Source organism: Musa acuminata, chromosome BXJ1-4 (genome assembly GCF_036884655.1).
Source record: "Musa acuminata AAA Group cultivar baxijiao chromosome BXJ1-4, Cavendish_Baxijiao_AAA, whole genome shotgun sequence".
In the NCBI taxonomy this organism is placed as follows: Eukaryota; Viridiplantae; Streptophyta; class Magnoliopsida; order Zingiberales; family Musaceae; genus Musa; species Musa acuminata.
This window is the reverse complement of record NC_088330.1, coordinates 35427501-35442839: the sequence shown is the minus strand read 5'-3', so window position 1 is coordinate 35442839 and position 15339 is coordinate 35427501. Positions and strand designations below refer to the sequence as shown.

At 42.1% G+C, this 15339-nt stretch overlaps 3 protein-coding genes across 5 annotated transcripts; 2 read left to right on the top strand and 1 right to left on the bottom strand.

Annotated features, from left to right (window-relative positions):
* Positions 1-2437: 2437 nt before the first annotated feature.
* Positions 2438-3488, top strand: LOC135672563 (protein SMALL AUXIN UP-REGULATED RNA 12-like). The gene has a single exon (XM_065181057.1). The coding sequence runs from the start codon at positions 2579-2581 to the stop codon at positions 2876-2878; it is 300 nt and encodes a 99-aa protein (XP_065037129.1). The 5' UTR covers positions 2438-2578; the 3' UTR covers positions 2879-3488.
* Positions 3489-4374: 886 nt separating this feature from the next.
* Positions 4375-5692, bottom strand: LOC135672562 (indole-3-acetic acid-induced protein ARG7-like). Its single transcript, XM_065181056.1, has one exon. The coding sequence runs from the start codon at positions 5660-5662 to the stop codon at positions 5177-5179; it is 486 nt and encodes a 161-aa protein (XP_065037128.1). The 5' UTR covers positions 5663-5692; the 3' UTR covers positions 4375-5176.
* Positions 5693-7542: 1850 nt separating this feature from the next.
* Positions 7543-14422, top strand: LOC135659161 (protein IQ-DOMAIN 32-like). 3 transcript variants are annotated; one of them, XR_010505835.1, is made up of 7 exons: positions 7543-7784; positions 10510-10848; positions 10926-11117; positions 11854-11928; positions 12007-13681; positions 13766-13841; positions 14048-14422. XR_010505835.1 is itself a non-coding variant. In XM_065176282.1 (6 exons), the coding sequence occupies exons 1-6, from the start codon at positions 7698-7700 to the stop codon at positions 14065-14067; spliced, it is 2388 nt and encodes a 795-aa protein (XP_065032354.1). In that variant the 5' UTR covers positions 7544-7697; the 3' UTR covers positions 14068-14422. The 3 variants fall into 3 exon arrangements, 2 of the variants coding, with proteins under 2 accessions (XP_065032354.1, XP_065032355.1); XM_065176282.1 differs by lacking the exon at positions 13766-13841 and having other exon boundaries at positions 7544-7784; XM_065176283.1 differs by lacking the exon at positions 13766-13841 and having other exon boundaries at positions 7545-7784; positions 10519-10848.
* The last annotated feature ends 917 nt before the right edge of the window (positions 14423-15339 follow it).

Here is a 15339-nt window from a genome sequence, read left to right as displayed (position 1 = left end):
GATAAACTAATTGATCTATTAATTTTATTTATTACTTAAGTTAAAGTTGATGATAGTATACTCATCATACCCTTATAAATTAATATTAGTCTTGTCCACTTCATTTTCAATATAAGACTAATCGAGATATTACAAAAATTTAAATAGAGAGACTAAGTATCCATATGTTAATATCAAATTTAATTGTTAAAACAAATAGTTTAGTTTTTAGAATCATATTCTTGAATAGATTGTTAGTTGAATCCTAAGGTGAGATCTTGACTTGGAATCTCAAGGAGAGATTTTTAAATGATTTAATTGATGATTTCGATTCCAAATCAATTATTTCGATTCCAAACTAATTAAGTATGATAAAAATAAAAAATTACCATGAAGAGGGTATATAGTGGTTAAATTATCTAATTTTAAACACAATAAACTTGGATTGGAATCTTGATAGCATTGTTTATTTGATTAAACTTTTTATAGTTTTATTCTTTTCTGTATCATTTATTTTATGTGATTACACTCATTATAATTATATATATTTTTTAAAAAAATTAAACAAAATTATTTTTCAAAAAAATCTTTTTAAAAAAAATTAATTAAAAATTAATTTAAAAATTAATTATTCGAACCAACACAGAATCAGCAGTTTAGTTTCGATTTCTGATTTAAAAAAAAATCAAAACTAATGATTTCAAAACCAGAATCAATGGTTTCGAAATCGCGATCAATCGATCGAGCAATGTACTCTCAGAGAATTATTGGCACAAAGCCCAGTCTGCCTCAGCTGCTGAAATTTGTGGTAGAACTCCAAAATGGTGACACACAACTGTAGAACAGAGAGAGAGAGAGAGAGAGAGAGAGAGAGAGAGAGAGAGAGAGTTCACTTGAGGTTGTATTGGTTAGTCTGACATATCGTTTTCCTTATCATTGTCCTTCCTCGACTACTCCTACGTACGTCATGCTGTCCTCGAATGACAGATCCGGTTCAAGGTCAGACATGACACTTGCAGTCATGCTGTCAATCTACGTACGTGAATGACTGCTGCATGTACTTAACCGCGCCCTTAGATGTTGGTAAGTACACATCATTTACGTTCCTTTACATGAATCGGTGTCATCGGATTGCGATATTGTCTACAGTATCGCTGTGTGTTTGTCTCATTTCACTGGGCCTTCTCTGTGACACAGACAACTCCTTTCCCTCTCGTCTTGCTACCGATACCTCTCGACATGCTTGTGTTGTGCCTCAAAGAATCGTCCGTTTTGATTCCTGAATCGGTGGTTTTGGTTCTGTCAAATTAAGAATCGAAGGTTTCATATGGTTCTGATTTCAATTCGAGTTTCAATCATCTGTTCTAATTAATAAAAAGAAAAAATATATATATTAGATTTCAAGTTTACGTTTTAATTATTCTCTCAATTAGATATTGAAGACTTCAGCTCACTTCTCTGCCAATTACAGTGGTGTTGAGAAAGATGATGAGTAACTTTCTGTGTGAAGCAGTAGTTGGCTTGCAGTGACCTTAATGGGACCATCTGTGGTTCCTATGGAGGAAACTTTGGGAGCAAGAGTAACATGGCATTCATGTGCAGTGCAGAATCGTGCAGTCACTGTCACCACAATTACATGATCCATTTCCCATCCATTGCCGCTCCTGGCAACTGCATTCTGCTTGCTGTATTGGGGTGTCTCCCTCTTCCCTCTTCTCTCTTCTCCTTTTTCTTGGCTCTGTTCTTGCTAAAGATGGCAAGCCTTCAAACCCTTGAATCCATTAGTGTTTAGTGCTGAGGCTAAAGCAGGTCTGCAAGCACTGCAAGAGTCCAAAAGTGCATGCAGCAGTGTGTCCCTCATCCGGGATAAAGCACAGGCGATTACTCTGCCCACTAAAGATCGACAGTGGGCTGGCGGAGCCACCACATGGCTTCTGCTATTGCCGTGATGACACAACCCGCACCGTGGGAGAAGTACCCTCGAGTACGGCTCATCGCTCTTTCTCTCTCTCTCTCTCTCTCTCTCTCTCTCTCTCTTGGGGTTATCAGAGAACTTAGCGAGAAGGAAGGTTCCTACATGTTTGTTCTGTTGAAGTGCACACAAAGTTAGTGCAGAAGACAAGTCATGTCGTGGCTTCTGAGAAGGACGCAATCAAATGGTATTCGGATTAGAAACTTGGCATAAAGTTGGAACCTTTTGTATCATCAGATCTCGAGCCTAAACGATGCTTTGAGGTGCAACACAGGCAGAGCTTACGGTCATCTCTTACCTCATGGCGTTGCAGTGAAGGAGTTCGGGTGATTAGTCCTTGGGATGCATGGGCGTGTGGCACGCACAGGTGAACCACGTCAGGTCATCACGGCCACTGCGCATGTCGACCCCGCACGTCCTTTTGCACGGCCGCAGCACCCAACTGTACCCCTCCCTCTTCCCGTCCTCTGCGTCCTTTCCCTTCTAACCCCCACCGCTTCACATGCTCCTGTCCGTCACTCTCCACCTTGCCTAGATAAATAACCCCCCACCCTCGTCTTTCCTCCGCCACAATCTCAACCTTCCTTCCTCTGTTTCTGCTGCTCCTGGTGACGAAAAAGGGTCAGTATGGTGGTCAAGAAGCAGAGCAAGCTGGTTCAGACTCAAGTACTGAAGCAGATGCTGAAGCGGTGCTCGAGCTCTGGGAGGGGGAAAGGGCCGCCGGTGGACGTTCCCAAGGGCCACTTCGTCGTCTACGTCGGCACGAACCGGAGCCGCTTCATCGTACCCATCTCCTACTTGGACCACCCCCAGTTCCAGGGCCTCCTCCGCCAGGCCGAGGAGGAGTTCGGCTTCCACCACCACATGGGCCTCACCATCCCCTGCGACGAGACCGTCTTCCGCTCCCTCACCTCTGCGCTCAAATGACCACCTTTTTTGCCATCTCCGACGTGCTCGGGATGGATTAGTGTGTATACTACATGGCGTGCCGGTCGCGCCATCCAACCGTACGCCATAATTTGTTGAGGAGAAGAGGAGAAGTTGCTCCTCTGTCACTGCAACACTCTCTCTCTCTCTCTCTCTCTCTCTCTCTGTCTCCCAAGTATTGTCTGCTTAGAACTCTGTTCTCTGAGTTCTTGCAGCAGCGCAGCTCAAACTTCTGCTTGATGCTAAGAACCAGAGCAAGTTAAGCATTAAGACATGAACGATATGGAGTGTAGTGTGAGATCTACGGTTGATTCACGGTAGAACAAATTAAGTGTAAGCTTTGGAACTTCTTCTGTTGCCCAATCCGAACAACTCTCAAACATGTATGAACAGTGAGTTGTGATATCACCTTCAAGCTCGGAAATGGCCCATGCTTTGCTAAAGCTACACATGGCCATTGCATCCGCATGTGATCTTTGGCATCTACGTGCTTTACAGATTGCCAGCTTGTGAGCTCTCTGCAGTGGTCTTTCCACGAGATCAAGCTCTGTCAATTCATGCCTTGTAATGTGCCGGGAGAAGGTTATACACTCATCATCATCAGAAACTCCCAAGTCGAAGCTCACGAGTGCACAGATTACCCTATGAAGTCCGTGGTTTGTTCCACCATAAGAAAGGCTACAGATATTTCATGTCCCTTCAGTCGTCTTCTACCTCCGACATGCACATGACCTGCTCCTCATGGGCACCTTTCAAGCCATTGCGATGGATGTCAAGAGCTTTAACAGCCTGTTACAACCATTGTTTGTATCGGAACAACACCAATCAATCATCCTCTCAACTGCATTCACTGTATGAGACTAGTAATCTTTATGATTAAGAGACCATGATGCGTGAGTGCCTGCAATAATTGCTGTTGAACACATCACACAGAAACCATTTGTTCTTGCAAGCTGTTTCTGCGCTTCCACTGCTGATATGTATCATAGTGGGTTCCAACTTTCCATCATAATTGATCATAATTCATACTGTTGAGATGCTGCTCCTGCAGCTGGTGATGATGTTGCTGATAAACGGTGAGAAACTCAATAATAATTACTACAATTATACCCTTCACATGATATTTTTACAGTGACTTGCTTCCAAATTATTCTCACTCGACTGTAGACTTAAGTCAACATACAAAATATATCATGAGACTTGAGCAACTCAGATCGCCGCACAGGAATAAGCACTGTTCTTCTACTTGAAGGGGTGATGACGTTGAAGCCTCGATCATCTACAGTTACACTCACTTTCCTCGTAGTGAACTGTGCTCTCCAACATCTAAGCGACAAATCCCATCACCTTTGACTTTTCTTGGGGATCTTTCCATATGAAACAAAGTACAAATGGGATATTATGCAGCGATTCATCATTGACAGCAATATACTATAACAACGAGCTACCAACCTGAGCAGTCCATTAAGTGAAAGGAAAGGTTCTATCATGAGCAATACACATCTCAAAGCACCATGAATACAGACACCTACTGTGCACAGTCCATTCATGGCTGGGCCACAGAGAGACACTTGGAGCTACGGACACAAGTGGGTATGCAATCACGTAAGCTGCATGTGATCGCACGGCAACGTGCATGATGGGTGAGAAGGTCAAGAGAGGAGAGGAGAGGAAGGTCCACGGACTGTACATCAACCCTGTCTTCGCCATGTATTGATTGTCCCGAGCATGCACATGGCGTGCTCCTCATCAGCATCTTTCATGCGATCGCCATTGACGGGTCCAGTCTTCTTTGTTGGTAGTCTCTCTCACGAGCATGGGAAGTCCTTTTACTCCATCTATCCACTGCATGGCGTGCAGGTCAACTCCTCTAATGGCTATTAATTACAACGCATTGAGTGCTCCCACTGTGCCCACTGGAATTACACCTTCATGAGCTCGTCCTCGATTGAGTACGATCCATGGACCACTCTCAAAAATTTGGGACCATGACAAGCCCATTCCAAGCAAAAAAATCGGATCGTGTGTGTACATTAAAAGAATGACTCGTATCCTAAGTAAAAGTGAAGATAATAATGTGTAGAACAAATCAGTCAAGTTGAATCTTGGTGAGAGTGATTCGTTCTTATTCTTGTTCGATTCGCATCATTCTTTCGTAGAAATTTGCATCAAATCATACATGGCATCATGTGAAACGAATACAGAAGAAAGAGTCGAGCGAGAGAGAGAGAGAGAGAGAGAGAGATGGGTTCATTGTTATTCAATGGCAAAGCGAAAGGCTTCGTCTGCACGAGGAGTTCAGCTCACCAGACTGGCTTCTTCGCGAGGAAGGCGGTGGCGGTGCAGAAGCGGCAGTGAGTCGGCAACGGGCCGCCACCGTCCTACGTGGCAACAACAGGAAGAAGTGCGGGGGAGATTGTCGAAGTCCTCGAGATCATAATCTGTGAAGCTCGAAGAGGAGGAGATGAGGCGGAGGAGGTCCTGGAAGAGGGACTCATCGCAGGGGAGGGAGAGGGGGCCGGGGTGGGAGGAGAATCCGTACTCCTCCTCGGCCTGGCGGAGCAGCTCCCGAAAAGCGGGGTGGTTGAGATGCGCCGCCCGCACCACGAACCGCCGGGAGCTGCTCCCGACGCACACCGCCACGTGCCCCGCAGGCACGTCCGACGGCGCCGCTCCGCCGCTCCTCCTCCTCGACAACGACGACAGCGCCGTCGCCCTCATCCTCCACCGCCGCAGCATCTGCCGCAGCCGTACTATGTGCCGGATCTTGCTGCATCCCTCCATTCCTCCTCCACTGCTCTCCGTTGGTGAGGAAAGGGCGGGTTGGCTTTATAGGCAAAAAACTACAAGAATGCCCTTAGTGACAGTTAAGTCAAACAAACGACGACTTCATCACAACCGTCAATCCCTTTTAATCATCCCGCTTGATGTGATGCAAATTCACCGCTCCTAACAAATACCCGAACAGTGTTGCGAACTTCTCATATGTGTATACATATAAATGAATCCTACAATACCAAACATTCACAGATGTGGGCGAGATATACTAAAGTTGGCATTTATGCCTAACCACTATACATGTAGGATAATATAAAGGACGTATCGATCATTGTACATGGAAAGGTTTATCCCCTATCAGACCAATCCTTCTTTGTACGTGCTCTTTGAAATGTACAAAGGTAGAGGCCGTGTTGATGGCTTCGGAATTTACGTGCTGTGAAAGTGTGGCATTTATATCGACCTAAAAGAATGTCATGTGTAATGGCTCCATTGGCTCTGAGCTCCATTGTTTGAAGGAAAAGGTGGCCGGCGAGGTGCCATAAACAAACCTTCGCCTTCTTCCCCACCCATGTGCCACCGAGACGCTCTCTCTCTCTCTCTCTCTCTCTCTCTCCATTGCTTGCTCATGCTTCCTCTTTTCTTTATTTGGGGGCCAATGGTGATGCATTCAGGCCGCGGAGACAGATTGTTGCCGTCTCCTCTCAACCATCCCCTGCAAAGTTACGTACTTTGTGGCGGCACATGAGCGGAACTCGTCCTCTTGCAGCAAGCTTTGGCGACAGGAGCAGTGGGTTTTGGGTCATCCACTCTCTTCTAGGTTTATTAAACACCCCAATCATCCACCGGCCATGGCATTCTTATCTGAGCTGCTCTTAAAGAAACTCCTCGGTCCATGCCTTCATCTCAATGATTAGGTGTTTGATTAGGCAATCATAGGATGATCATTAGCCCTGAAACGATAGATTTTGTTCAAGCTTCGTTGCGTGATTGAACTCCAGATTGCTTGACTCGTTCATGTTAGTACGAGACACTCTTCACAGAGAACTATGCCGGTTGACATCCAGCTGATCTCCATCTCCTCCTTGTAGTTTGGTGCTGCAGATTCCATTCGTTTGTTCTCTTCGAAGACGACGCTTAAACCCTCAGTGACACAACAGCAGACAAGCAAGAGCTAAAAAGAAAAGCAAGCTTGCTTAGAGCCATCACTGGTTCGCATCTCTCGCTCATATAGCTGAAAGGTCTTTATTAAGGCATGACCGCAGCTTTGCTCCACCAAAGATTAAAGCATTAAGTCTTCTCTTTTTTCTATCACAAGCAACATGGAGTGTAGGCTGTCACTGCCCCCACAATATACGTCCCATCGTTAAACCCTCAACGTAATAATAATGTTATTATTTATATCATTATTAATGTTCGTCATCATCCATATCCTCATATTGGCGACGGCCCAACTCGTGCGTCGCCGTGCGCTGACCGGCGGATCGAGGACTATTGCCAGTCGTCATCATCGCGACGTAACGGCGTTGTGCCCCACGGTTGGTGATCGACTACTTGACAACGACCCGAGCGGACCGTTACCGCCCCCAACGATTCCCTCTGCCGTTAGCGTTCCGGTACTTTCAGTGGTGATCCCGCGGTGTCGTTACCGCCCCCAACTTACGGCACGCATCACATCAGTCGGGCATGGCATGGCGGCCGCGGCAAGTGCGGTCACCGGATGCTTGACACGAAATAAGAGCTTCTAAACGTGACGCCTCACTGGTTTTACCCACGTCTCATGTTATCGGGTCCCACGGGGACGCGTCGGAATCGGACGCCAAGAGGTGGGATTTAAACGAATTTAATGAGGAGGTTTTAAATTCCGACATTTGACGCCGCTCTGCTGTAATTGATCGCTGGTGGAGTGAGAGAGCACGAAAGGGAGTACTCTGCCGTCCCTCGCTGTTCCGCTTTCTCGATAGAGACGACGATACCTAATCCAAACGCGAATCCGAGTCCAGAAGGATTGGCAAAGAGAAGGAGAAGGAGGAGGCTGGAGATGGGGAAGTCCTCGAGCTCATGCTTCAAGATCATGGGCTGCGGCGGGAGGGATGCCGTTGACGACGACGATCTCGAGCCGGAAGAGGTAATATCTGGTTGGCTACTTCGAATTATCTGTTGGTTTTGGTTATGACTGCGGTCCTCCCTGCTTGCTTGACTTCTGTATCATAACCATCGCGACGCGGTTCGAGCTGGAATTGGTGCGATTGCTGTGGATCCTTGATGAAAATGGTGGAATGTGTGATCCAACTTGGCCTTGCTTGAGATCGATTACTTGGATCTCTCGAGTGCCATTTCATAAGGGATATTGACCAAATCAACAGATTCTTTAATTAATTCCACTGCTAGACTGCGTTAGATGTATGTTCTGTTTAGTTTGCACGGTTACTTGTTAGGCTGAGGATCCGGGTGGGGGTCGATGAGGCTGATGGGTTGTATCTTGATGATCGCACAGCACTAGGTGGATGTTCTCTGTCGTATGGATCTGATAACAGAGATGGAAATCATTTCAAGTTGATCTTAGATGGAAGCTCCTGACTACGGTCTTGAAGTCCATTTATGGTGCGCCTTAACTATGTTAATTCATTCCAACTGTTGGAATGGAGAGCATGTTCGAATACGGTTGACATAGATCTGTCACGGCAGATCCTAATTACACACTTTCAACCTGGTGAATGGAAGAGGCAATATCAATGGCCTTACACAGAAACATGTTGCATTAACGGAAAATCTAGAGAGGATGTAGCCCATATTTCTTTTCGCTTTTATGAGCTATTGGTGCAATATGCTATATTAGACTGATTATACTCCTGAATTTTGAAGGCTGTAGATGTCTGATTGCAGTTAGAGATTAGACGTATTCTTTGATCAAGTTCCTTCTCTTAAAGTCTACCAATTGGTCAATGTATATTTGCAATTGCTTGAAGGCTGTAGATGACTGATTACTAGCCAATGTATATTTGCAATTGCTCGAGGATGACATCACAGTGGGTTTCTAGGTTCCCTCATGGAAAGATGGTAGAAATATATCTTCATTAAATTTTGGGAGATGATGTTTTTCTTTTGTTTTACAAACTAAGATTAGTATATGCTAAGCTGGTATCCATCAGGAAAATAAAGATTTCAAAGCTATAAGGTCATAAATAAGCATGAAACTACATACTAAAAAATAAATTATGTTAATCATGATCTAAAATCTCTGCCTCTGGATAGCTTAAGGCAAAAAAGGGACTATTGTTATTTTGAGGAAAATTTGCATGTTCATTTGCCAATACAAAATATTGTGTGTAAATATGTGATACCTCAGTACAGTTTCTTACTAGGCGTGGGCTATATGTAAGTGTAGTATATGAATTCACTATCCACCTTTTTTGGTGTCTTATCCAACAAAGTTTTGGACCTTAATAATAAAAAAATGATGTTTATGCACAGGTCTATGTCTTGGACTATCTCCATTAAGTATACAGTATCACTGATTTTATCTTTTCTTTTCATATGTGCAGATGGTGTTCAATAAAAAAAGTTGTTTCTTTGTTGTTAATTAAAATTTAACATGTAATATGCCAGCTTTTCTTTTTTTGGCATTCCTCTGTAATTATTGCACGATATATTCAATAGAGTGGGTCTTCAATTTGGAGTTCTGTTGGTAGGTTTGACCAAAACTGGTTATGGCTTCAATTATTTGTGTTGTGCCATTTTGTGTCTTATAATTGGAGTTTGACAATCTGGTCGTTGTAAGAAAATCTTTTATGCTGTTTAATTAATTAAATGTGCCTTCTCACTTCTTAGCCAGACCTAACTGTCAGTATACATGCATGTGAATTAGTCAGTTTGTGAATGTTTGCCAAGAAGTTAAACAGTAACCCATGTTGGAACTTTGCTCAGTACTGTAGATGACTGCATGCTAGTGCCTGGCCAGTTCATGTGTATTTTCTTCTGTCTTAGTTTTGGTGTCGCTTAATACCATCTAGATGTTGCATCACACTCTGAAGTAACTTTTCTGTCACTAATTTTTCTCATATTGGTTCTTTTCTCTGTCAAACCTTATAAAAGGAAAGCGGACCACATAGGGTAAATATGGAGTGCACCATGAGTTTTGTTTTATAGCTGTGTTGTATAAAAGACAGAACTCCTTTCAATTTTTAGTTAAAAGTAAGCCTTGAATACTATTTCTGTTAAATAAAACTTAAGTGAAAGTGTATAATATGTGCTTTTATAATTATGAGATATTTGATTAAACCAGTGTTAGTCAATCAGAAATAAAGATCATTAATGTGAAGCAACCTGTTTCTGGGATCATGGAACAGTAAACTAGGAGTTAGAGGTAGTGTAATCAATATATATAATGATTTAAGCAGATAGGTGGTACTTCTTTTTTCTGAGTTGTTGTCACATCTATGTGATACATCTTCATACCTGAGTTCTATAAACACTAAAACTGTCTTCCTTTCAAGCACTGCATGGATGGAAAACCAAAAAGCAACACAATACATGCACATGTAGTTAGTTATTAGTTTGATAAGCCAATTTCTCTATAGCTAATGAGACAACTTGTCAAAGCATTTTGGCACATATGCCAGTTGTTTTTTTTTTTTGTGGGTAACTTCATCAACCACTTATGACCCTAATGGAATATTTCGCAACTTCGCTTCACCTACCGCACAACCTTTTTTTTCTTTGGTGTCACATCAGGGTTCTGTTATCTGATCTGAAATCAAGCACACATAAATGTTGAAGTTGACACATTAGTTTGTCAGGTTCTATTTTCTTATAGGTATCATTGCTGTGTAGGTAATGAATTTTCTAATAAGTTTTTTCAGGCCAAAACTTCATCAGATACACACAGGTGGAGTTTCCGTAAAAAATCATCCAGGCAAAGAGTGCTAAGAAACACTGTGATCTCCGAACCCGTATCAGTTTGCTCTAGCAAGCAAGGCCAAGAGGTCTCAAATACTAATTACCACTCACTGAAGTATTCATCCCCAGTAAAAGCCCAAGTGCAAGAAAGACCAATTGAAACCTCTTCATCACCATCAGACGTAGTAAATACAGAAGATCGTCCATCTTCTGACAAAAGCACAGATCCAGTTGCTCCAGCCTTCAATGACACTGATGCTATTGAAGTTCAATCTGTTATAAGGGGATATTTGGTATATTGTTTACCTGGTTCTGAATCTTTATTACATCGTCTTGTTTGTGTCTACTTTCTACCTTTAAATATTTTTAGGCCAGGAAAAAGTTCCACAAACTTAGGAGCATTGTCAAGTTGCAAGCTGCTGTACGTGGACATCTGGTAAGAAGACAGGCTATTGGAACTTTGCGGTGTATTCAAGCTATCATTAGAATGCAAGCGCTTGTAAGGGCTCGTCATGCTTGTCAATTAGTTGAAAAGTTTTCTCCAGAGAATACGAAGTTCCAGGTAGATAAATCAGTTATCCTTACACTTTTACTGTTGTTCCATCTAATGGTATTCTTATTGCATGAATACCAAAATGCCAGACATATTACTAACTTGACAATCACTGTGTAAGAAACAACATTTCAAGTGCTTCTAGAATCTTGGCATGATTTTGTTTTGGTCTTGGAGAGTGTTTGAAGCTATGATAATTCTTATGGATGGGCCTTAGCTTGACAGTTTAGTTTCCTGTTTATGTATTTATTTTAAACTATGTGGTCATTATACATTCCTGGAAAGCTATATTTATGTCTGACTGTGATTTGTGATCTTGATATTATTTTATTCCAATTGTTTAACTAATGCATTTTATGCACATTACTTTGCCTATTTCTCATGACCATTGTGGTGTTTACTCCATCTGTTAATAGATATCATATCCCTTTTCTCAAAATGTCACTTGTAAGTGTCTTAAGGCCCCAAGTGAACTAGAATGTTTTTAATTATGTCGAGTTTTATGACGGCAATGCTTACATTAGGTGATCTGGATTCCATCAGCAAGTAAATGCATGCCAGAATTATGTTTGTGCATAAGAATGGGTTTCTTCATCAAGAGTCTGCATTCTATGGTGAATTGTGTTTGACGCCTACTGAGTAATGTCGTTGATGTTTGTTATTAATATCTATATAACATGATATGTGTTGCTTTTATTTTAGTTAGATTTTAGATTTATATTCCTTCTTTCACATTCTTTCTCAGGGCAAGGGAGATTCTTTTGAGAAATCATACAAAACATCAATCAAGAATTTGCTTTCAAATGGGCTTGCTCGTCAGGTATGGCTAATCATCTTTAATCTTGGATATACTTGATTTATCTCTTGCTCTCATTTGGTATAACGTGTTTCTTCCAAGCTTTTGGAGACTACACCAAAGACAAAAGCCATCTACATAAAATGCGATCTATCAAAGTCTGATTCAGCATGGAAGTGGTTGGAGAGATGGATGGCTGTAACTTCATCTGGAGTAGGCCAGCAACAGGAGCAAAATCTCAACCATATTAGTCGGCCATTGGAAGAGAATGCTAAAATGGCAGATAGTGAACCAGCTAAAGAGATCCCACTTGCAGATTCATCAGTATTATCTGATTCAAAGTTTGCTCCAACAGAATTAGTCATGGTGAGTTACGGTAAAAGTAGTTCAATGACAGAAAACACTGAAAACTTTGAGTTTCAAACTTCGGAAATTGCCCCAGAGAATTCCTCCAAATCTTTACTTAAGGATGATGTAGAACATTTAGAGCTCAAAATTGAGCTTTTGAACACCACTGTTGAAGATTATACAGAAACTTGGATGGTCAATGAGGAAAGTTTGAATTCTATAACAGATAATAAACAATTGCAACCAAATCCAACTTCAGAAATATTAGTTGAGACTATACCTAATAAGCTTGAATGTGCAAAAGACAGCTGGAGCCCTAGTCCCGAAAGTACATCCTGTGAAGCACTGGAGAATGAAGGAAAGAAATCTGTTATTGGATCGAGGAAACCATGCAATCCAGCATTTGTTGTAGCTCAGCCGAAGTTTGAAGAGCTGAGTTCAAGATCAATTGTCGATCAGTCTGTTACTCCTGTTTCTCAAATTGTTGCATCAAAATCAAAAACAGAGAGCCAAAATATTCAAGTGGATTCGTTTTCAAACAGCAAAGAAGAAATTTCGGCAGAGAGCTCAATGTTGCATGAATCAATTGTTCAAGCTGCAGTTTCAGAATGTGGCACTGAAATATCTCTCTCCTCCACTCTTGACTCACTGGACAGATCTGAAATGGAAGGTGGGGAAATTGTTCTTGAAATTGGGGCCCTGGAGAAACAGATTCATTCCACCAATGCTGATGCTGAGAATGCTTTTAGTATTTCCCATTTGGGTGGTGATGAGGATGGCTCGAGGTTTAGTTCGCCTGTGGCCGACTTGAATGCTTCTGTTGACTCGGTGCAGGTCGATCAACAGCCAGCTGAGCCAACTATTTCAGATGGGCAGACTTATCTGGAAGGTATGATAGGGCAAGCTAGTTCGCCTCAAGGAACTCCAAGAAGTCATGCAACAGCTACTGATCTTCATGGAACCCCATCTAGCGATGTATCTGTAAATGCCAAAAAGAGTAAGAAGGATAATAGCAGGCATACCCATAGGCAAAGGTCTCATTTGGTAGGTAAAAGATCACCATCTAATCCAAATATTGATTCGGATGGAAAAAGTAGCACAGAAAATTTAACCAAGGGTTTGAGGATTTCAATGACGCATAACTCATTTGGGATGGCTAAAACCGATCATGTTGACCAGGAACCCAGGCTCAGTAGCAGTAGTTCTCTTCCAGGTTATATGCAAGCCACTGCATCTGCAAGAGCAAAAGCCCATGTAATTACATCTCAGAAGTCCAGCCCTGATTTGAATGATATCCAACCTAAGAAAAGGCATTCCTTACCTATTGAAAACGGAAAGCAGAGCTCAACCCCACGCATCCAAAGATCAGCATCCCAAGCCCCGCAGAGCACGAAAGGCAATGGAGCTCATTCTCCTCATAATTCTACTGGTAAATTACTAATCTTTTGAACACTTGGGAGCTTCATACTCTATTGCATTATTGTCTGACTGCTAATCCATGCGGCGTTTTTAGGTGTTCAGTAAGTGAACCTCAGTAGAAATGCTTATTCTCCAGTTATAAGAAAAGAAAGTGATGTCTCTCTCTACGTGTGAGTGCTTCTGCATGTGATTGTTGTGCAAGGAAACATCTATATACTATGAAATAAATCGATTAACACCCTATTCATGTAACATTTGTCCGGTTAAATCTTCTTGATATTTTTTATTTTCCAACAAACTGTAATCTGTTTCTTTTGCTCACCTGAACTACTAGACATCATTCACTGACATGTCCCAGTTGTTTCATCATTTCCAGAGAGAAGATGGCAAAGATGATCAAGCTTCAAGACCAACACATGATCTGAACCCGCACTTGAAGGATGCCAATGTCATGTTTATGCGAGGGTTCCTTTATTCAGCCAGTTGTGGAGTTGGCATATTCTAGGGTATTGGGCTGAAATGTACATTATTAACTGCTGGTCAGGTTATTAGTGTTCTTAAGGTTTCCGTGTGGACGTCTCCAACCAGGTTAGATGCTAGTGAGCGTTTCTTTTCTTTCTCTTCTTCTGTTTGCACATGCGATGCTTTGTGTATTTATTTGTATGTGATTTGCTGGTTTCAGAATTTCTGTTAACAAAACTGGCTATCTCTCATCTCTTACTTGGAATACCATAAACATAGGTTTGGATTACCACGTCTTTCATTTTCAATTTGGTTACCTGAGGTTGAATAAAGACGTAGAGCATATATTACATTCTAGATATCTAAGGGTTATAACAATATGCACTCTCAAAATTATGTCTGTCTTCATGCAAGTTAGATACTCCAGGAAATGGGTTTCAACTGCTTTTTCACCTGCTGCTAGTTGCTAATTATAATACCTTAGGCAGTAAAAGTCATACTTGTACTATACATATAGAACTTTTATCATCTCAAGCTCAAAAGTTATGTTAATATCCTATCCAAGCCCAATCAGATGCTAACATATAGCTTTTTTTACTTCTTTTATCATGAAAAGAAAGTGAAAATAAAATAAAGATAAAAGAACCTTAGATAAAGAATTAGAGAGTGATTCTTTTGATGACTTGAGCATGATCTGAGAGCCAGGGTGATCAGTTCCTGATTGATATGTGGTGAGAACGATCAGAGAGAGAGGCTGGGCTGGGGCCCAGTTGTGGGCAGCCTTAGAAGAGGTGGGAGAGGGAGAGGATGACAAAGGGAAAGTGTGGGTCCGTTGCTTTGTCGAATAAGCGTAGGGTAAATTGGTTAGAATTGTCTTTAAATCAGTAATGGGACTCGAACCAGAAGGGGAGGTCCGATGTTTTCCGGCTAAGCTGATGACTGCCATCACCCGAATGAAAAAGTGGTCTTCATAACAAGTCATCCGTTCGTACTCCTAACGAGACGGGAGGACTGGGCTGCTGTAAGAGGCGGCTAGTGATACCCATATATTCCTCTGGTAATATACAAATAGTACGGGAAGAGAAAGGGACGAGGAGTACGGCTTTTGTGATGCCCATATCCTCTAGTAATAGAGGGAAGGACCAATGCTTACGGTACCCTGACCTTTCTAAAACTCCGAGAGAAAGAGAGACTAGTGGGCGTGGT

What these genes read in the sequence shown, in the direction of transcription:
- LOC135659161 (XM_065176282.1), top strand. Translation starts at nt 7,698, where the DNA reads ATGGGGAAGTCCTCGAGCTCATGCTTCAAGATCATGGGCTGCGGCGGG. An exon ending in CTGTTATAAGGGGATATTTG is followed by an intron (nt 10,849 to 10,925) that starts GTATATTGTTTA and finishes AAATATTTTTAG; the next exon opens with GCCAGGAAAAAGTTCCACAA. An exon ending in CAGAGAATACGAAGTTCCAG is followed by an intron (nt 11,118 to 11,853) that starts GTAGATAAATCA and finishes ATTCTTTCTCAG; the next exon opens with GGCAAGGGAGATTCTTTTGA.
- LOC135672563 (XM_065181057.1), top strand. Translation starts at nt 2,579, where the DNA reads ATGGTGGTCAAGAAGCAGAGCAAGCTGGTTCAGACTCAAGTACTGAAG.
- LOC135672562 (XM_065181056.1), bottom strand. Translation starts at nt 5,662, where the DNA reads ATGGAGGGATGCAGCAAGATCCGGCACATAGTACGGCTGCGGCAGATG.